This window comes from Camelus bactrianus, chromosome 1, assembly GCF_048773025.1.
Source record: "Camelus bactrianus isolate YW-2024 breed Bactrian camel chromosome 1, ASM4877302v1, whole genome shotgun sequence".
Lineage (NCBI taxonomy): Eukaryota > Metazoa > Chordata > Mammalia > Artiodactyla > Camelidae > Camelus > Camelus bactrianus.
In genome coordinates this window covers 59,034,286-59,056,168 of record NC_133539.1, presented here as the reverse complement: position 1 = coordinate 59,056,168, position 21,883 = coordinate 59,034,286, and the positions used below count along the sequence as shown (strand labels likewise).

Here is a 21,883-nt window from a genome sequence, read left to right as displayed (position 1 = left end):
AATGTTTAGAGCTTTAGCTTTTTTTTTAATTTTATTTTATTGAGTTATAGTCAGTTTACAATGTTGTGTCAATTTCCAGTAGAGAACATAATTTTTCATTTATACATAAACATACGTATATTCATTGTCACATACTTTTCCACCATGAGCTACCACAAGATCTTGTATACATTTCCCTGTGCTATACAGTATAGAGCTTTAGCTTTTTAAACTTACATAATTATCAGAGGAATAAAGAAAGCCAACCACAAAATAAGAATTAATTCAAAAAGATACATACACCCCACTAACTGGCATAAAAATTTACATTGCATCAAAAACAACAAAATACCTAGAAATAAACTTAACCAAGGAGGTTACCTATGCTCTGAAAACTGTAAAACATTGACGAAGGAAATTGAAGATGATACAAAGAAATAGAAAGATATCTTGTGCTCTTGGGTTGGAAGAATCAACATTATCAAAATGATCGCGCTACCCAAAGCAATCTACAGATCCAATGCAACTCCTGTCAAAGTGCTCACAACGTTCTTCACAGAACTAGAGCAAACAATCCCAAAATTTATATGGAACCATAAAAGACCCCGAACTGCCAAAATAATCTTTTGGAGGTCTTTTTTTTTCTCTCTTTCTTCTTTTTGTTCTCTTTTCTTATGGTTTGATGACTAGAGAAGTTCCTGTAACATTTGTTGTAAAGCTGGTTTGGTGGTGCTGAATTCTTTTAGCTTTTGTTTATCTGTGAAGCTTTCGATTTCTCCATCAAATCTGAAGGAGAGCCTTGCTGGATAGAGTATTCTTGGTTGTAAATTTTTCCCTTTCATTACTGTAAATATATCATGCCAGTCCCTTCTGGCCTGTAGAATTTCTGCTGAAAAATCAGCTGAAACCTTATGGGAGTTCCTTTGTATGTTATTTGTTGCTTTTCTCTTGCTAGTTGTAATGTTTTATCCTTATCTTTAATTTTTGTCAGTTTGATTACTGTGTGCCTTGGTGTGCTCCTCTTTAGGTTGATCCTGTGTGGAACTCTCTGTGCTTCCTGGACTTGGGTGACTGTTTCCTGTCCCACATTGGGGAAGTTTTCAGTTATTATATCTCCAAAAATTTTCTCAGATCCTTTCTCTCTTCTCTTTCTGGGACCTCTATAATGTGAATATTAGTGTGCTTCATATTGTCCCGAAGTTCTCTTAAACTATCCTCATTTCTTTTCGTTCTTTTTTCTTTTTTCTGTTCTGCAGTAGTGATTTCCACTAATCTGTCTTCTAGCTCATTGATCCGTTCTTCTACCTCATTTAGTCTATTCTTGGTTCCTTCTAGTGTGTTATTCATTTCAGTGATTTTATTCTTCAACTCTATTTGGGTATTCTTTATATTTTCCAACTCCTTGCTTAAAACTTCTTTCTGTGCAAAACTTCTCTTTATTCCTCTTGAGGTCTCTGAACATCTTGTCCATCATTACTTTAAACTCTTTCTCAGATAAATTGCCTATCTCCTCATCACTTATTTCTTCTTCTGGGATTTTATCTTCTGCCTTGGCCTGGGAGATATTCCTCTGCCACTTCATATCATCTATCTTTCTATTTGTATTTTTAGGTAGGTTAGTTATGCTTCTCAACCTTAGAGAGGTGGCCCTCTGTTGGAGACATCCTATGTGTCCCAGCAGTACACTCCTCTCTTGTCATACAAGGGCCAGGGTCCAACTGGTCCCAGTGTAGGGTCTGGCCTGTGTTTGTGGATTCCATCCACAGGCTTTGGGATTGTTGTTTTCTAATTTCTGATATCTGCCCCTGGTGGATGAGGCTGGACTAGACGCTTATGCAGGTTTCCTGGCAGGAGGAGCTGGTGCCTACCCATTGCTGGGTGAGGCTTGGTCCTGGACCTCTGGTGGGTGGGGCCATATCTAGAGGATTTTGTGGCTCAGGAGGTCTGCTGATGAGTGCGGCTAGGTCTTGGTGCTAATGATCCAATCAAGATGTCAGCTCATGTAGATGAACACTCCCAGATTGTCCGCCACCAGCTTTTATGTCCCCTGAGTGAGCCACAATCATCCCCTGCATCCCCAGGAGAACTTTCAAAACCAGCAGACAGGCCTGGCCTAGGATCCTATGAAATCACTGCCTCTGCCCTGGCACATGTGAGATTCTGTGTACACTTCCCAAGAGAATGAATTCTGTTACCCCCAGTCCTCTGGGGCTCCTGGAGCTAAGCCCTGCTGGCCTTCAAAACCAGATGTCCTGGGGTATCCTTCTCTTCCCAATGCCAGAACCCCGGCTGGGGGGCATGATGTGGGGCTTAGAACTCCCAGTCTTGTGGGAGGGCCTCTGCAACTCAACTATTATTCAGCTTGTGGGTCGCCCACCAGAGGGGCCCGGGGCCCGATTATATCGCAAGCACGCCCCTCCTACTGTCCTGCTGTGGTTCCCTTTTTATGTTTCCAGTTGAAGAAGATCTTTTTTGCTAGGTTCCAGTCTATTTTTCGATGATTGTTTAGCAGTCAGTTGTGGTTTCGTTGTAGTCGCTAGGAGAGGTGAGCTCGTGGTCCTACCACTCCGCCATCTTGATGGGAAATCTCTGGGCCCTCTCCTTTCCATGGAAAGTTGCACAAGGATTCAAGCCAAGGGGCTTTATCTCTGAGCATCAGAGCCCAGGGGTGGGGTGGAGTGTTCCTAGGTTAACAGAGATCCTCAGGGGTTTCCCAGATTCCTTTAAGAGCTGTTTTAAAGCCTGTTCCGGTACTTTGCTAGGCACTGGGAGACAGAACGTGAACAAGATGGGCCCTGCTCCTGTCCCCAGGGAGCCTGCCATGTACATGTGCATTGGGGGCAGTCTCCTGCAACTGTGATGCCTTGTGATGACTGCTGAGATTGAACCACCTTGGAGGGGCATGGAACCCAGCCTGGCAGCAGTGATGTGTGAGCTGGGACCTGGCCAAGAATGTGCAAGAGTCAACAAAGAGCTGGCAACAAAAGCGTGGCATTATAGAGACTGAAAGGCCTTCAGTATGGAGTACAGAGTGGTGCCCCCAGAAGGTGGTGCAGGGACCAGCAGCATCAGCTCCCCAGGAAGGCCCAGAATCTGTGTTTTTAGCAAGTCTCCCAGGTGATCGTCATGCACACTAGGTGTCAGGGGCATGGGTGAGGGCGTTCCCCAAGAAGGAACAGTAAAAAAGAAGGCTGGAGATGAATGCCAGAGACAGATCTCAAAGGCCCTTGTCTGACGAGTTGAACTGAATCCTAAGAGGCAGTAGGAAGCTACTGGAGAGGTTTAAACAGTGGAGTGACATCAGACATGTGTTTGAGAAAGGCCACTTTGGCCACTGAGTGATGGATGTATTAGGGTGGAGACAGAGGACCAGAGGTCTAGGAAGTGGCACAGTTAGGACTCGCATGGTGACAGTGGGGATGTGGAAATTGGCAGACAGAGGTTATTTAGTTGATGGAATTAACAGACATTAATTAGTGACTGGATATGAGCAGGGAGGGGGCCTTGAGAGAACAGAGACAAGCAACAGTATGGGAAGAAGACCCTGGATTTGGGTTTGGATGTATGGGGTTTGCAGTATGTGCCTAAGGAGATGGTGGTCAAGGAGTGGGACGTGTAGGTGGGCTCAGGAGAGAGGTCTGGGCTCCAGGGAAGATGAGGGCAGCAGAAAAATGGGGACAAAGTGGAACTCAGAGCAGCTTGGGGAGTTTGAGAGTCTGGGGAGCAATGCTGTACTAGGCGGGGTTTGCTGCCTGGGGCTGTCTGTCTGGGAGAGGGACAGACACCCCGGGGCAGGAGAGGGAGGATGCTCTGTCCTTGCCTGACCCTGTGGCTGGTGGCTGTCATGGGTTTTGCAAAGATGGTTGGATTTTATTTTCCTTCTGTCGTATTCCTCTCTGACAATGGCTAGTGCAGAAAGTTTGAGGTGTCGGAGAAGGGGGTGAGGGGCAAAAGGCTGACAAATAACAAGATAATAAGAAGGGTGCATCCAGAGGAAAGGAAATTAGTTGGTGACCCAAGAAGTACTGAGAGTTTGAGCATCTGGACTGGCAGAATGTTACCTCTACTGAGGACCTGAACTAGGGAAAGATCTTCAGGTGCAGCACAGGAGACCTCGTGTAGGTATAATGCTGACCGGACTGACAGTGCGGGGACTAAACAGGTGAAGAAAAGTACAGAGCAGTCCTCTGGGGCTCTGTTTGGGGAAGTGGGGTGAAGGAGGGTGCTGGTATTAGAGCACGCACTGTATGCTATACCTTTTTTTACAATGTAGCTCAGTTCTTTACAACAAAGTTTATTTATTCTTTCTACATATTTTGAATGATGAAACCGAAGCTCCAAGAGGTTAAAAAGGTGCCCTAAGTGAGCTTAGAGAGTAACAGGGCAGTGTTTGAACCCAAGTCCAGCACCAGAGCCTATGCTCACGGCACTTCTGCCGGGTTCCAAGGGCCTAGATTTGCAGATGGGGCAGAGTCAGCTGGAGTACACAGGCAACAGGAAGAAAGTAGCCGGACACTGGGCGGCAGGGGGCTCAGGTCCTGTTGCTAACTTGGTCACATGTAGTTTTATGAACCCAGCAAGTCTCCTGAGTTTTACTGGGATCCGTCTCCTTTCTTGTGAAATGGAAACTGTGCAGTGTCCTGCTTGTGTCTGGTTGTGTTAAGAACCCAATGAGCAAAAGGATGATGAGACCATGGGTTAGAAACTCAACTCACTGAGTCCAGCTCTCTACGAGAAACCAGATTTTAGAATCTGGTGGCTCTGCTTTTTAATCCACGTATCATGCTCTTCTAAGCCCAGAACACAATGAATAGATTTCAGCAGATGGTCCTATAAAATACGTGTAGCATAGGACACAGAACATTGTTAACATTTAAAATTGTTGTTACTGAGAGGAACCAAAGCAGTTTCAAATGCTAACCAATTCAAACAGGAGATGCTCCAAATTTAAAGAACAAACATAAAACTTTGGGCTTCAGTCATATTTCACTGTACTACAGAAAGATAGATACCAGTTCAGCCTGTGCTTCTGGCCACATAGGTTTACCCAGAGCCTCCAGGAATAGTACAGGGTGGGACTTGAGCGTCGTCTGTGCCGTAACCTAGTACCACAGACCGGGCGGCCTGACATCAGAAATGCATTGTCTCACAGTTCGGGAGGCGGGAGGTCCGAGATCGAGGTGTTGGTGGGTTCGGTTTCTCCAGGGGCCTCTTTCCTTGGCTAGCAGGTGGCGGCCTTCTTGCTGTGTCCTCACGTGGCCTTTCCTCTGTGCGTGCGTCCCTGGTGTCTCTCTGTGTGCCCAAATTTCCTCTTCTTATAAGGACACCAGTCGGTTTGGATTAGGGCCCACCCTCATATCCTCCTTTTAATTTAATCACCTCTTTAAAGGCCCTGTCTCCAAATATAGTCATATTCTAGGTTTTAGGAGTTAGGGTTTCAACATACGAATTGTAGGGGACCCAACTCAGCCTGTAACAATACCCCTCCACACCGTTCCCTGAATCGATGGCTTTCCCTCTCCCAGGAGGTCAGATCCTGGCTCTGGTAAGAGTCCTTCTTCCTTCCCTCCAGGGCCTCTCTCTCCCAGCTGTGCCCTCTCCCTTCCCAGCAACCCTGGATGCAGAGGGGCAGGGCTTCGTGGCTCAGCCAGTGATGAGTGGTCCATATCCCAGCTGGTTTCCACTCCTGAGGGCTCTGGCTTTCTCAGGCTCCTCCCTGCTAGCATCTCTGGGCTCTCCCTCTCCACCTAGTCCCAGCCCTCTGCTTTCAAACCTGTACTCTCCTCTCTTACCTTGGAAGAAACCTTAGCTTGTTATGTCCACTTCTGTCACCCTGTTTCTCTTTGTCCCTTTCACCTCTGGAATTCTTGACAGATGAGTTGACTCCCTACCTGTTTCCTTGAGAATCTCCTCCAGGGCAACTTCTGACCCCACCGTCCCACTGAACCTACCTTCTCAAACACCACCCATCACCCGATGCTGTCACATCTTCCCAGTGCCCATCCTCCTCCACTCTGGGTTTCAGTGACAGTCCTCCTTCTACCTGTGGGGTCCCCCCACAGCCCCTTCATCCCAGCCCCTTGCTGTGGGCATCGCCGAGGATCAGACCCTCGCCCTTTCTCATCTTTCCTTGTATTCTTTTCCCCAAAGAACTGACCCATCCTCAGTTTCCATTATAATTGCACATTTGATCCTGAAATCTTTCACTTGCAGCTTCCACCAGCTGTCTCTAGAATTCTGACCCTGGGCTTCTAGCCTATACACAGATTAAACCCTTTCATGCACCACATTCTTTTGGACCAAGCCAAACTCCTCACCTCTCACTCCCAAGTTCTGTATTCCGTCGACACAGTCTTTCCCATTTATTCCAGCAAGACATCCCTGAGGAATCTTTGTACCTCTCTCTTGTTTAGTCCGTAAGTTCTTTTAACTTTTCTTCCATCTCTTATTTGTATTTTTTCTCTGCTGCCTTTACCAAAGCTGGACCTTGGTCAGTTTCCTCTAAGAGTATGGCAGTAGCCTCCTAATTGGATATTCTTGTCTCCCAGAGTTGGAGAGGCCTCTAGGGTCCTCTAGCCCAGCTGGACCGCTGTCTGTGTCAGGACTCCCTGTTTATTCCAGACAAAGACCTAACTCTCAGACTCGACCTTCCAACCAGCTCTATCCAGTAGAACTTTCTGTGATGATGGCAGTGTTCTATGTCTTCACAATAAGGAAGCCACTAACCGTGCATGGCTGTGAGCACTTGAAATACGACTAGTGTCACTGAGGGAAGGGAATTCTTTATTTTCTTTAACGTAAATTGTCACACTATCTTCATGCTACTGCTTTCTGATACCAGCCCTGTGCTCTGGCCACCTTCTTCCAAACATCACCCTGATTCTCTACTCTCAATCACTCTGTTCCTGACCAGTGGGGCTATTCTCTCCTCTCTAGGTCAGATCACCCCTAGTCCTCAGGTCCCCACTGTGTCCCACCCCCCAACCATCTCCTCAACAGTGTTCTCTCTTTCTCCTTCAGTTGAACAACTACATTATGTTGGCTAGATAAAACTTTTTTTTAACTTTCTGTTCAACTTTTATTTTGAAATAATTTCAGATTTACAGAAAAGCTGCAAAAATAGTACAAGTAATTCTTACAGACCCTTCACTCAGATTTCTCAAATATTAACATTTTACCATGTTTGCTTTGTCATATATTCTCTTTCTCTTTTCCCACCTCTTTTTTCCTTCTGCTTCTTCACACATGCATGTATAAGTCTATACATACTTACATACACGCTGTTTTTTATGAGCAGTTTGAAAATAAGTTGCACGTAAGACATCCTCTACACTTAAGTACTTCAGTATTATTTCCTAAAAAAAGGGACAGTCTCTCATAAAACCACACGTAGTTGTTGTTGTTTTATTTAGAATTTTTATTTCTGAGTTTCCAGACATGAAGAAAGAATTTCTGGTTATATTATTATCATTGATTTTTAGCTTAATTCCACTTCTCAGAAAAACATTTTGTGTGGTTTTAAACCTTCGAAATTTATTCCCATTTCTTCGTGGGCAAACATGTCATCTTTTTAGCATAATTGACATACACAAAATTGCACACATGTAATGTATACATCTTTATGAGTCTGGGCAAATGCACACATGTGATACCATCATCACAACAGGGCACTAAATATGTCCTTCCCCGCCAGACATTTCCTGTGTTCTGTATGTGTGTGCATTTGTTTGGTAAGAACACTTAACATGAAATCTATCCTCTTAACAAATTTTAAAGTGCACAATACCATATTGTTATCTATAGGCACTGTATTATACAGAAGATCTCTAGAGTTTATTCATTCTTGCATAATGCAAACTTTATATCCATTAGAAGACAAATTCCCATGTTTCCTTTCGCCCAGCCCTTGGTAACCACCATCTGATTCTCTGCTCCTATGGAAAACCACAGCTATTTGATACAGTGTGGTTAGGGAGGATCTCATTCGTTAAGTGACTCCAACTTTTCATTTTTCATATTAAGGTATAATCTGCATCCAGTAAAATTCACCTGTTCTAGTGCACAGTTCCGTGAGCCTTGACAAATGCGAAGTCATGTAACTCCCACCACAACCAAGATATGGTTCTGTCACCTTAAAACATGTCCTTGTGCCCCTCAGTAGTCAGTATCCTCCACCCACCTTTTCTCTGACCCTACAGTTTTTCCTTTTCTAAAATGTTCTATAAATAGAATTATGCAGTACATAGCCTTTGAGTCTGGCTTCTCTCGGCAGAAGAGAAAGCTGGCTCACTGAGACTCATTTGTGTGTTCACCAGAAGCTTGGTCCTTTCTGTTGATGAGTAAGTAGTATTTCATTGTATGAACGTACCACAGTTCGTCCGTTCTCCAGTCGAGGGACATTTGGATAACCTCTATGTTTGGAAATTACAAATGAACCCACTACAAACATTCACATGCAGGTGTTTGTGTGCATGTAGGTTTTCATTTCACTCGGATAAGTAGGTTAGATGACTTTTGAACAAGGACCTGAAAGAAATATGAAAACAAGCCATGAAGATAGCTAAATATATTTTTGCATATTTGCCATATTGCAATTTAAACAAATGAGTAAGTTTGTGCTGCGAAACTGGTCGATTTGGGTTATTTTTCTTGCTTGAGTTATTTGGGAAACATAGGGGTAAGAATGGAGGAGACCATTGGTTGGTTCATTCATTTGTTCATTCATTCATTGATCCATTCAGCAAACGTTAAAAAAAATGAAAAGCCACCGGTCCATAGCCTGTGACCCAAAGGAAGCCCGAGACCCTTGGATCCACACCAAAGGCTAAATTTAGTTGGATTATCTAACATAATTTCCCTTCTGAGTTTCCTGAAAGCCAGGGTAAGAGAAGCAGTAGTGAGTTCGGGGTTATCCCCATTGACATGGATGGTGGAAGGTTAAGCATTTTTAAGAGTTTTTATCTCAATGGAGGCTCCATGGACCTCCCTCCAGAAGCCCCCCTGAGAAGCAATATTCATTTGCTTGTGAGGTTGTCCATGTGAAACTGTGAGATCTCTAGAAAGATATATTCAAGTGGGGGCTCTGTCTGGATGAGGGGCCAGTGGGCAAGACTGTGCCCTCCTAGGGTTCAGGAGCTTTGTGACCAGACAGAACTGACAATAACCTGTGAACATCTTTGTTTCAGGTGATGCAACTGTGAAAAAGAAACCTGCCCCCAAGACGCCTCCAAAGGCAGGTAATTGGCCACAGCAACATTTAGGGGCAAGGGAGTCGTCTGCCATGAGGCGTTGTTTCTTTGCTCTCCTAGACGGGCTACTGGGGATATGGTCTCGGGAGACCACCCCCGCTCCTGGTTCAAGCTCTGCTTATTCAGGCTGAATTTTCCCTGAGAGCCTCTGTACACCTTGGTCCCTGACCCTCTTCCTCTACTTGTCTTTTCTCCTGCTTCCCTTGTATGGACAGCATCACGTGGGAGAGATGCTAGTGACTTTCTCATCCCTTCTTCAAAACTCTACTTGACCCTCTGTCCTCCCAGTCTGCCCCGTATGGAGATGATCCACTTTGTGCTATTTTAATGCTCTGCTCTGCATGTTCCTGTCCTAAAGAGCCTTGTCTGCTTTCCACAGAAGGACATTTAAGGATGTGAACCATATTGAGCCTATCAGCCAGAGTGACCTGGAGGTTAGAAGGCACGGTGTTTCTTAATAAAGGAGTTAGGGCATAGATTTTAAAAATTAGGGTAAGGCACAGATTCCAAGCAACCAACAAGTGGAGAATTATGCCGTGTACATTTGTGGGCCACTTTTGAAGGAATCAGGATCAAGAGACCAACAAACCTAGCAGGTCCCTCAGCTCAGGTGTTCTGGAGCAGCAGTCGCTGCCCTCCACCTTACTCTGAAGGTTCCCGAAGGCGAGGGAAGAGCAGCAGACGAATGTGGACTGCAGCGTCCAATAAGATCAGAATGTCTGGGGCTCCCTCCTCCTTGGAGCTCATGCTGTCACTTGTCCTCCCCCAGCCATGCCCCCTCAGATCATCCAGTTTCCCGAGGACCAAAAGGTGCGCGCAGGAGAGCCGGTGGAGCTGTGTGGGAGAGTGGCAGGCACCCAGCCCATCACCTACACCTGGATGAAGTTCCGCAAGCAGGTCAGTAACAGGGCAGTAACCTGAGATCAACCCTCCCAAAATCCAGATCCACTCTGGGACGAAAGGGGTGAGAAGTGCTGGGATGGAGGCAGCATGACTGCTCATCACAGGGGCCACGGAGGTGGGAGAGACTCCTCACCCATCTGCCACCCACCCACCAAGTCTGAGTTCTTAATAACCTTTCTTCCGCATCTACCAAGGATACCTGCCTTATAGACAATTTGTGTGATAGAGAGAAGTATGAAGGAAGAAATATAAAACACCCATGGCCCCCACCTGATTTTATTATCTCTGGCTAGAATCCTACTCAGAGTCAGGAAAATTGAACCAGTGACCTAAATGACCTCTCAGACCTTGAGCTCTCTGTGATTTTGTGTCAGCTCACTGAACCCTATCTGTAACAACCACTTAAACTTAACCACGTGCTTTAGAGATAAAAGTGAATCTGAGTATTTGAGTAGATAAAATATACATTAAACAGAATTTTGGCTTAATTGACCCAGAAATCTAACTCCTATTTATCACAACAGTCCTGTGGGGAAATGCTTGAATTTCCAAATGACCAGCTTTTAAAAGAACTTGGGGAGCCTGTCATTCTCCTGTCCCACACTGGTAGTGTGTGCCCACGTGCCTCATGTGACCCCAGAACGGTGGGCTGGCACTGGATCAGGAACCCCCCAAAAGGTGTGAAGCTTTCTTCCAAGACCTCTGTTGCTCTATTTCCAGCTCATTCAAGTTGTCATAAGGCCCAGAGGTGGGAGGCTAGTACTTGGGGGTAAGGAAGAGCTGGGTCCAAAAGATGAAGAAGAGGGTCTGGCCTCATCCCAAAGCATGTTTGGTTGGGTTTTGTCTAGGCTCATGGTGTCTGAAGTAAGATGGAATCTCAACCCTTCTCAGAGATGTTTAGCCAAGTCCCAGCTCCATCCAACAGAACTTTCTGTAGTGATGGAGCTGTTCTATATCCGTCATCCAGTATGGTGGCCACTGAACACATGGGGCTACTGATCACATGAAGTGTGACTAGTGCAACTGAGGAGCTGAATTTTAGATGTCAATGAATTAAAAATTGTCATAACAGCTTTGTTGATATAATTTATACACCATAAAATTCACCCTTTTAAAGTGTGCATGTATTCACAAGGTTGTGCAACCATAACAGTTTTCTAATTCTGGAATGGTTTTTATCACCTCAAAAAGAAATCCCAGACCCATTGGCAGCCATTTCTCCTCTCCCTACAGACCCTGGCAACCGGCAGCCTACTGTCTGCCCCTGTGGATTTTCCTGTTCTGCACATTTCATATAAGCGGAATTATATATGTTCTTTTGTGTTTGGGGTTTTTTTACTTAGCATAATGTTTTCGGGGCTCATCCATGTTGTAACATGAACCATACTTCATTCCTTTTTATGACCAAATAATACTCCATTGTCTGGATATACCACATTTTGTTTATCTGTTCATCTGTCCATGGATATTTGGGTTGTTTCCACACAACTAATTAAAATTTAAATAGCCACATGTGGCTGGTGACTGGGATTTAACAGCACAAAAGAGCCACACCTGCTGGGTGGGCTTTGTAAGTGACTTTAACCAAATGTTTTCTCCCACAATCTCATCCCAGAGCAGTGTGTTCCTCACTTAGGTCTGGAGCAGCAAGTGGAGGCATAGCTCGTGTCCTGACCCCCAGACCCTGCTCAGCACCTCCCTGCCTGCCCCAGACCTGGACCCTGTCAGGACAGCTTGGCTCTGGGTGCAGGAGAGGAGGGCCCTTAGAGTCCAGACAAGACCAGCCCCACACAGCTTGTGCAGCTGCACCCCGTAGGGAGTGGGGACTGTGGGTCAGAGCCCCCTCCTCTGCTGGCTTCCATCTCCAGTGCCTGCCCCGCTCTCTGCCCTCAGATCCAGGAGAGTGAGCATATCAAGGTGGAGAACAGCGAGAACGGCAGCAAGCTCACCATCCGGGCAGCGTGCCAGGAGCACTGTGGCTGCTACACTCTGCTGGTGGAGAACAAGCTGGGCAGCAGGCAGGCCCAGGTCAATCTCACCGTGGTGGGTGAGTCTCGGGATGGGGCGGCCCGGAGGGCGGGGCGCCGGACCTTGGGACCTCGCCTCCTGGGGCAGCTCCTTCAGCATGGGTTCCCTCTGCCCACAGCCTCCCATCCTCCCAGCTCTCTGGCTCCCGGCTCTCACACTGTCGCTGCCCTGCGTGCTCGTCGAGAATTTCAGACCTTGCACACATAGCGTTTTCCTCTTCCTATGAATCTCCTCCCGGCTTCCCTTTCCAGCCTTTGGAGAGCCTGAGCTCTGCTGCCCTGGCTCTCTCCAGCCAGCACCTGTGACTCCCTCTCCCTCTGCTCCACTACCTGCCCCCACCCCAGCCCCTTGCAAACCCCCACCTTGAATCAGTGCTGCCTTTGAACTTCATTGCTGCTGTGCCTGAGTTTGGGGTTACAGCAGGAAGATCACACCCACCCATAGACTCAGTGCTGGACTCCATCAATGTCCAGGCTCAGCTGAGGCGTCTGCGCAGGTCAGGGCCCTCTCCCACACTCTGTGGTAGCCATTCCTCGGACTGCCCCACCTGCAGGCCTTGGCCTCTCAGCGCTCTGAGAAATAGGAGACATCCTGTTTCCATGACAAATATTTGTGGCCCCAAACCTTCAATTGTCTCTCTACCTGTCCCCTGCTGACTCCACCCTCCAGGCTCTAGGCGTGGCCCACCTTTCTTCTGTGCTCTGGATCCCAAGTTCTTGAGGGCTCCACGTGACCCCTCTTCTCTTCAATTTCCCCCCCTATTTCTCCCAGAAATGTTGACAGCGCTCTCCCATCTTCACTAAGCACGCAGGCAGGCATAACTCCTGCAGTATCGCGGCTCACTTTGGTCACCCTTGCCTCTCTCTTGCTCTGTCTTCATGACCAAACCCTCTGAAAGTGTCAGTCTCTGCGTTGAGTCTGCTTCTTCACCTCCCTGGCAACAATCTTCAGCTCCCTGTGGCCTCGCTTCCAAGCCCCATTAGGCTGCTGGAGTGACCTTTCTGAGGTCACTGCGCCCTCCTAATCCAAACCCACTCCCTTTTTCTTGTCTCCTCCATCCCAGTTTTGAGTTCAGAGTCTGTCTCCAGACTGATTATCAGGTTCACTTTTTCCTCTCCATCCCAGTCACTGTGTGTTTTTCATGCCCTGGTCAACTGTCTCCTGAAATATCAAACTAGCTTTCTAACTGGTCTCCCACTGTCGTGCTCAGCCCGCTGTCCCCCCAGGTGGCAGGCGTTCAGGACAGGGAAGGAGCAGCAGATGGATGGCAGGCCAGTCCTACTGCACTTACGGGCCTTCATGTGAGGTGCACACCAAAGCCTTTCACCTGGTGTTCACTGATCTTTCTTTAGGCTCCTTAGGTCAGGAGTTTTAACTCTGGAAGGCCAGCGGACCAAGTGCTCAGGGCGTAGGTTGCTCATCTGTAACAACCAGGAGGGACCCTTGTTCCCTTAGATCTCTCTCTGGTGGCTCCGGATGCTTATTTTAATCAGTTCCCCCGAGGAATCAGGAACATTTTGGGGGGTAGGGTTTGGTGCTAGTGATCTAGTTTGCCTTTGCACTTGGACTTGTACCTGAAGCACTGATTTGGCGCCACACCTCCACCCGTTAGTAGGCATCGGTTTCCAGCTTTCCTTGGCGCCCTCTCTCATCTGCCCACAGTGGGGGATCTTTGGGGTCAACTTCTTGCAACTGCTTTGCTGCAACCAGTGCCCCCTGCCCCGACTGGGGCCGCTCTGCATGGTGCCACCCGCTCCCCTCCCCCATCACCACCACACGGGCTGCAGTTGTGGCCTTTTATGGTTTAGTTTCTCATTCTCCTCGGCCAGTGCTGACAGGGCCATTGGTGTGGCTGCCCGCCAGCTGGCAGGAGCAGCATGTTAAATGCCGGTCCTGGGAGGGGAATGGAATGGAGGGCAGGGGCTCTCTGTCTGCCTCCCCCTCGGAGAGCTAAGAATAGAACTGCTCAATAAAATGAGGACTCACATTGATGGATACAGCAAAGCCACATTCATTCAGAGCCTGTGGATTTAGAATCAGCCCCCAGTAAACCTGGATTAAGCCCAGATTTACCTGCACGTCTCTAGGGACATCTGCGTATGATTGGATCAGGGTTGACGAAGTAGATGTAAAATGTAAATGAGACAAAACAGGAATTATTTGGCCTACTCTGGACAGTTTCAAGCACTTTGGAAGCATCCACGTATCAGCCAGCTAAATAAAGCCAGTTTAACGTTAGCAGTAAGCTTCTCTTTTTGTATGTTCTTTAAACAACCCCTTTTTTTTTCAGATAGTCTAGGACTCCAGTTTTAAAAATGATCATAAAAATGAGCCTTTCCCTCAGTTAGTTTAAATGAGTGGTGTTTAGCTATTTTGAAGGCTCACTATGATTATTCTGTTTTAAAAAGCAGTGCAGGGGTTTGTGACACTCAGAGAGCCCCTAGCCTCAGCTTCAGAGCAGTGAGGGAGGGGCCGCTCTGGCAGGAGAGAGCAGCTCGACCCAGATGAGTTCCTTCGTGCAACTGTCTGACTATCTGACTTTCTGGCACAACTTTAAAAAAGAAAAACAAAGGAGAGAGAACCCAGACACCCAGTAGTCCCCCAGTACTGTCTGAACTTGGAACTTGCGTGATTTTTAAGGGCAGTTTCCCTTCATAATGCTCGGCTTGGTCTTAAGCAAGATGTATTCTTGATCTTATTCGGCCTCGTAGCCTGGAATGTAACAGGCCCCCAGACTGAGGGTCTGGAGACGTTTTAGAATCTCCTTTTGGCTCTGCCAGCTGGGTATTCTTGGTAAACAAGGTGCCTTAGCTTTCGAGGGCCGAGATTACCCAGGTGGACAACCTGGGGGCCCTTGCAGCCCTGCCATTCTCTAAAAGCTGCAGGCGGCTGCCACAGTGCCAGTGAAGGGAGGTCCAGGAGGGGTCAGGCTCAGCTACAGATCATCTCCAAGTGCACAGGCGCAAAGACGGCCAGGGCGGTTCCTCCTGGGAGAAGCATTAGATGTGAGATCCTCTGTTTTCCCAGGAGTGAGAACATTTGCTGAATCGAAAATCCTGGAGCTGGTGCAGACCCTTTTCTCAGACTCAGCGTTTCCCATTCTGTTAGTCAAGTCTCCAGGGAGCCATGGGAGAATTCTAAGGAAGCGGAGAGCTTGAGGCCCCAGACACTGAACCCACCTGGCCTTTGCCAGGCCATGCCCAGGCCATGCCCAGGCCTCCCTCCCTGACCAAGTGCATCTGTGTCTTCGGCATAGAGGGGAGGCTCTGTTCTGAGGATGTCTGTTCTGTCCTGAGGTTTTTCTTTCCTGGCTCGTCCAGCCTCTGGGTGGGACTCCATAGGTTGGAAAGAACAGAAAGCATCAGGCACAGCCCATGGCTCCCTGTGCAAGCATGGGCAGTGGGGGTTCTAACCTCATTTGACTTCAAACCTGAAGTCAATTTCGCCCTCCCCAAATTTTGCGTCTTCTCTTGTGCTACAGGTTGTGACACGTGTCCTGTGTCAGTTCTTCTCTCTCTTTCAGCCAAGAGACATTTTGAACAGGGTAGGGGATTAATAGTACCTCTTCTGAAATGCCCATTTCTCAAGGTTTTCTTTTCTTGACCAAAGCAGGAGGGGAGACTGTCAGTCAGTGGAGCATATCTGTATTCGTTGCTCAAACTACAGGACTCTAAACGTGTCCAATCAGACATTTTCCTTTGAGGGAGGCAAGGAGTCTGTCCTTCCTCCTTCTTTAAGCCTTTTTACTTCCTCAGCTGGGTCCTGAGAGGACTTGAACCACTTGCTTATAAGAGAGTTTAGAGTAATAAACATCTTAGCCAACACCAGAAATGTTTCTAAAAAGACCAATATATCTTCTAGAACAAACAGTTTTTCTGAGAGAACATACCAACCAGTGAAAGTGGTTCCATCACAGGAGGCTTCCAGAGTGACTGCCTCTGGTGGGGAGTGGCTGTCACAATCCCAGAGTCATTCCCGGGCGAGTCAGCCCAGGCTGCTTGGGTTTCAGGGGATGGATCGTTTCCGGGCAGTGCACTCTTGGCTGGAATGTAGAAGCAGCAGGGCTTGGGGGAGGCCGGAGAATGAATATGTACATGTGTATGTAAATGTATGTGTAGGTATGTGTGTGCATGTATGTGTGTAGAGATATATATACGTATGTGTGTATAGGTGTATGTATGTGTAGATGTAGATGTATGTGTGTATACATATATGTGTATATGTATGTGTATGTGTGGGTATGTGTATGCATCTGCCTAAGTGTATAGGTGTATGTATATATGTGTATATGCATGCATGTGTATAGGTGTAGGTGTATGTGTGTGCATGTGTATAGGTATGTGTGTATGTACATGTGTATGTGTGTGTAGGTATGTGTGTGTATATATGTGTATGTGTGTATAGGTGTGTGTGTGTGTATGTGTGGATATAGATGTATGTACACACATATGCAGGCAGAATGGGTTTTCTCTTCCCATTTGCTCAGGTCATTTGCAGGAATTTTCTTTTGCCTTCCTGCCTTGTTGAGGGGTAGGAGCGTAGGAGTTCAGTACTTTACCTGGGTTTGTTTATTTGAAGCTTGCAAAACCCCTAAGAGGTAGATATATATTAGCACCATTTTCCAAATGAAAAAGACAAACAAAGTAGCCTTGGAAGCTAAGGAATTTGCTGGAATTTACACAGCTTACAAATTCACAGAGCATAAAACTATGGTTTTCATAGCTAGTTTGGGGAACTATACACCTCACAGTGCCTTGGAGGAGTGTTACTGAACACCGGTATCTGTAACTAAGCCAATCACCAGCAGAGACTAAATCTGAAAAATTGGAGAATTTTTTTCAGATGAGCAGCTGACAAAATTGGCAAAACTCCAGCACCTCATTAACTGGCTGCCATGATTTGCCTTGAAGTTGGCAGCCTTACTGGTTCTTGGCATTACTGGTCTGAATGGGAAGATGGTTGGCCAAACGGGCTGCTCCTAGTCTGTGTCCTCAGCTCGTTTTCCAGTCCTTAGTCAGGGATGGTTGTGATTGGCTACTGTGGTTTGCTTCTTAAATTCTCTATCTCATTTTATACCAGTCCTAGCAGGATGAAAGAGGTAGGGCTGGAGTAACTTTTTATATATTATAAAGTTAGAAATAAACTCCTGCAATAATGATGACAGTAAAGGCTAGTCAAGCCAGTCGATTTTCTGAGAACTTCCCCCAACAGCCCTGTAATCCAGTGTTATTATCATCCACATTTTACAGACAAGGAGACTGAGGCACAAAGAGGTTAAGAAGTAGTGAATGGGGGCCGAGGAGTGTTTAAACCCAGACGTGTGACTTCAGAGCTCACTGCGCTGGGCTGCCTCTCAGTGGAGCATGCATTTCCCGGGTCCCAGAGAAAGTGGAGACTGACCCCTACTTACGTCACAGATCACTGGCCTCAGGCCTGAAGGAGACATACACACATACACACACTGAACTCTCTCTCAAAACGTATTTTTGATGGGAAGAAGTCCACGCTTTCTGGGCAGCTTCTTAGATTTGTTCACTCTGAGAAATATGTTTATGACTTGGGCAGAGCACAGGAAATTATGACTTGTAGACTGGAAACTAGCCAAAAGAGAGGATTTTTTCCCAGCAAATAGGTATTTGTGGGGCTTTCCATATAGGCAGGTGTGTACACAGGTGTGATTGTGTGGATGAGGAAGAGAGAGCTGGGACCAGGGACCACAGCTCCCACTCTCCAGGCCTCTCTCCAACAACAGAGCTAGTTCAAAAACCTGCTCTCCCTGCAATTCAACAGAGTTGGGTGATGTTGTGCTTCTCTCTCCCCAGACAAGCCGGACCCCCCAGCAGGCACGCCTTGTGCCTCTGACATCCGTAGCTCCTCGCTGACCCTGTCCTGGTATGGTTCGTCGTATGATGGGGGCAGCGCTGTACTGTCCTACAGCGTTGAGATCTGGGACTCAGTGGACAAGAAGTGGACGGAACTAGCCACATGCCGTAGCACCTCTTTTAACGTCCAGGATCTGCTGCCTGACCGAGAGTATAAGTTCCGCGTGCGTGCAATCAACGTGTATGGAACCAGTGAGCCGAGCCAGGAGTCTGAACTCACAGCGGTGGGAGAGAAACCTGAGGGTAGGCTGCCTCCCCTTCACCATTGGCTTGCGATAAATGCGTGTGACTTACCTTGTGTGTGCAGAAACCTGTACGGAGAGGGGTACAGGGGAACTGGCAAGATATCAGCGATGACTGGTAGAGTCTATTGGGATCTTGATTACCAAGGTTGTGATGTGATCCATGCTTTAAAGGATGTCCACATGATCTTTCAAAAAGCTCTGAACCAGCAATTTTAGTACACTGCCACCAGGGGGCGATGGTGTGTTCATCAGATCACAGTCTGGGAAGGCAGGAGCTCAGGTAGACCTACAGATCTAACATCCTCCCCACCACCGCTTCCCTCCTCTTGCACTCATATTTGAGGGTCTATTCAGTGTCAGATTCCTGGGACGCAAAGACAGATGAAACAAGAAGCTTAAAATATAAGTAGGGGGGCAGCTGTGTAGACAGCTAACTAATGAGATGTGCTACATCCTGTTATTAGCAGTATAAAAAATTGTGGAGACACAGCAAAAAGCAGGAGTAATTTTGCCATGAAGGTTGGGAAAGTCTTCCTAGATGTGATACTTGTGCTGAGTCTTGGAAAAAAGAATGGGATTCCAAGAGGCAGGGAGGATAGGGAGAGGCATTCCTCTCAGAGGAGACAGTGGGAGTCAAGGTACAAAGTGATAGAAACACATGGCATTTTGAGACTCTCGTGTGTGGCCAGGGCACACGCAACGTGAAACAGAGCGGGAGGAAGCCAGACTGAAAGGACAGTGTAGGTAAAGTTGTGATGTTCTCAAAGGTTTTCAGGCAGGGGGTTGATATGATTAGATCTGTGTTTTTAGAAAGAGAGTTAGTGGAAGAGTAGACCTGTGCTAACTCAAGGTGTGGTCTGGACCAACAGTCTTGGGATCTTGGGAGCTTGTTAGAAATGCAGGCTCTCTGCCCCCAACTCCCCTAGTCCCTTCTGAACCTTCATTTTAACATAATCCACCCCCACCCCCAGGGATTCATATACATGTGGAAGTTGAAAAGCACTGGAGTAGAGGAGGGGGATGAAATTGGAGTCAGAGAGATGCCAGCTGGGACTCTGTGATGTAGTCCAGGAGAGGGATGCTAAAGACATAAACTAAAGCCTCAGGAGGTAGAACTGAAGCTTTTGGGGTAGAGTATTGAGGGAGAATGTTAGAAGAGTTTAAAATTACTGCCAGGGTCCTGGCTTGGGTAACTAAACACAAATTCAAGAGCCCTTTAGAGGTTTATTATGATTCATGGTGGTTAATATATATTAAGCACTTGCTATATGCTATATGTTAAGCACTTGACACATTATTTTATGCATCTAATTCGATGAAGTAAATATTGTTTTTACCCCATTTTACAGATAGGAGAAATGAAGTTTAGAGGGGTGAAGCTACTTGCTCAGGGTCACAGAGCTTGTTAAACGATGAGTTGAAGCTTAAACCCAAAGCTGTCTGACCCCGTGTCTGATCTCCTTTGGTTAAACTGATGGAGAAGGTCAGGCTGCCTCCCAGTGACTTGGAGGTTAGACAGCAGGGAGTCCCACAGAACATGGAAGTTCTGGTATCCGTCCTGTTAAGTTGAGGTGTCTGAGGGATCTCCAAGGGGGTGGTGACTTCAGACTGTTGGATGGCTGAGTCTAGAGCTCAGGAGAAAGGTTAAAGCTCGAGCTGCAGATTTGGGGGTCTTTGCTATTTAATTGGCAGTGGAAGCCAGGGGCAGCCATGAGGTCACGGAGAGGGTGGTAGAGAAAGTCAACACTGACACAGAAATGAAGGAGCCTGTGCAACCAGAAGAACGGACTGAGAGGAGAGAACCAAGAAGGGGCTGGAGGGAGCCGTGTTGCAGAAACACAGGGAGCAGTGAGTGGCAAAGAAGAAAGACATGAGGACTCAGGAAGTTTTTTGGATTTAGCCCTTTGATGTGCAGTGATCTTTCAGAGCAGAGCCCATAGCGTTTCTACAGGGTGGGAAATGGTTGCCCTGGGGCTAAGGAATAAATGGAAGAAAGAGAGACCAAGGGTATGAAATACTACTTCAAGAAGTTTCATTTGAAGAGAAGGGTGCTGTGGATTTAAGATGGAGGAAAGGTTGGGGGCAGGGCAGAAGGTGGAGGGACACTGAGGGAAAGAGCTCTGGGAGAGAGGAGAGCTTATAGGGGTGAGGCAGAGAGGAGAGCTAAAGGACCAGGAGCTGGATGGGGCACAGGTCCTGAAATCACCACATAACCAAGACATCATGAGTATAGAAATTGTCATTACAGTTTGATACCCCTCTTTAATTTTAAAAATTAGGCAGAAAGCAAATATTAAACTTTACTTTCAAAGTAAATGAGGGCCTCAGAAAGAAAGTTTGGAGGATACCAATGGAAAACACACCAAATTTAGTTCTGCCTGTGCCGCCCTGTCTTGGGGGCCTTTACCCAGTGAGTCCTAGGGATACCTGCAGGGCAGCTCCTGAGAGTTGTAGCGTGCTGTGGGGGCGTGGATCATAGATCCGGGCCCGGGACAGCCCTGCATGGCCTCTTTGCTGCTTTCATGGGGTTCCTGCCCATTAGCCGCTCACAGATGTCTGCTGGGAGAAACAGGGTAGCTGCCATTGGTTGCCTGTTGACACCTCCTTGCACCTTTGGCATGAGCAGAGTGGGGAGCAGACAGTTGAGAGCGGGGGTGCCAGGACAGGCAGCCAAGTTCCAGTGTGTGTGTTTTTAGCATATCACTTTGTCCAAGAAGACAACTCCCCACCTCTTGGAAAAGTGACAGAAAAGGAGATAACATTGCAGTGAGATGTGCTTACCTGGAAAGGAGAGCTTCCAGGTCCTTTATGGCAAAACCCAGGAGAAACTGTAGAATCGCTGATGAGCCCCACAGGTGAGGAATGGTGATCATCAAAAAGGCAGTGCCAATTAACCTTCCCTCCTTTAAGCCCAGCTTATATTGGCTCTCACCTTCCCCACAGCCACCACTGCCCTCCTGCCTCTGCTGCAGCGACTTTAGTTTTGGGCTTTGCCCTGACCTCTCAGTTCCATCCCTGCCCTCACTCTGTACTCACACGGAGTGCCCTGCACCCCTCCTGTGTTCCAGGCACTGCAGGGGTCGCTGGGGTCGGGGTTCCCACCGGCTGCACCGCAACGTCTTCACACCAGAGCACAGAGCCCCCCACAAAGCCACCATCCCCCGTCCCAGGCAGGTCCGGATCTCCATTTACTCAGCTCTCTTAAATCCGCTCCATCCTTGCTCCTCAGCCTGATCTGTTCTAGTCTATATCGCTGTTAGCAGACAGCTATGAAAGAAGCTTCTTGCAGAGTCGGGGCTTCCTTGAACCCTGAGGGTAGTTGGAGGTGCAGAACTCCTAGAGGCACAGGGTGCAAAGGGCCGGAGATCGGCCTCTCACCTGGTGCTGCTGCAGCTGCGCCGGCGCGACCCCAAGGAGGGGAGCCCTCTAGCACCCACTGGGCATGCAGCACCCCTCGCTGGGCAAAGGGACAGATCAGTCCAGGGAGCCGACTACACACATGCAGTGTGAGGGCCAGAGCGCTCAGCTGGTCATCTCTCAAACACCACTCCAGAGGGATGCGGCCTATCTGTCTGCAGAAACATCTCAGAACCGTCTT

At 47.5% G+C, this 21,883-nt stretch overlaps 1 protein-coding gene across 4 annotated transcripts in view; it reads left to right on the top strand.

Moving 5' to 3' along the window:
• MYLK (myosin light chain kinase) overlaps positions 1-21,883 on the top strand; it is a 173,618-nt gene that overhangs the window by 117,662 nt on the left and 34,073 nt on the right. For all 4 annotated transcript variants that reach the window (XM_045507222.2, XM_045507221.2, XM_045507223.2 and 1 more), the window contains 4 exons: positions 9,165-9,215; positions 9,997-10,124; positions 12,024-12,177; positions 17,981-18,283. In XM_045507222.2, the coding sequence (XP_045363178.2) occupies positions 9,165-9,215; positions 9,997-10,124; positions 12,024-12,177; positions 17,981-18,283 (636 nt within the window). The remainder of the gene's footprint in view (positions 1-9,164; positions 9,216-9,996; positions 10,125-12,023; positions 12,178-17,980; positions 18,284-21,883) is intronic.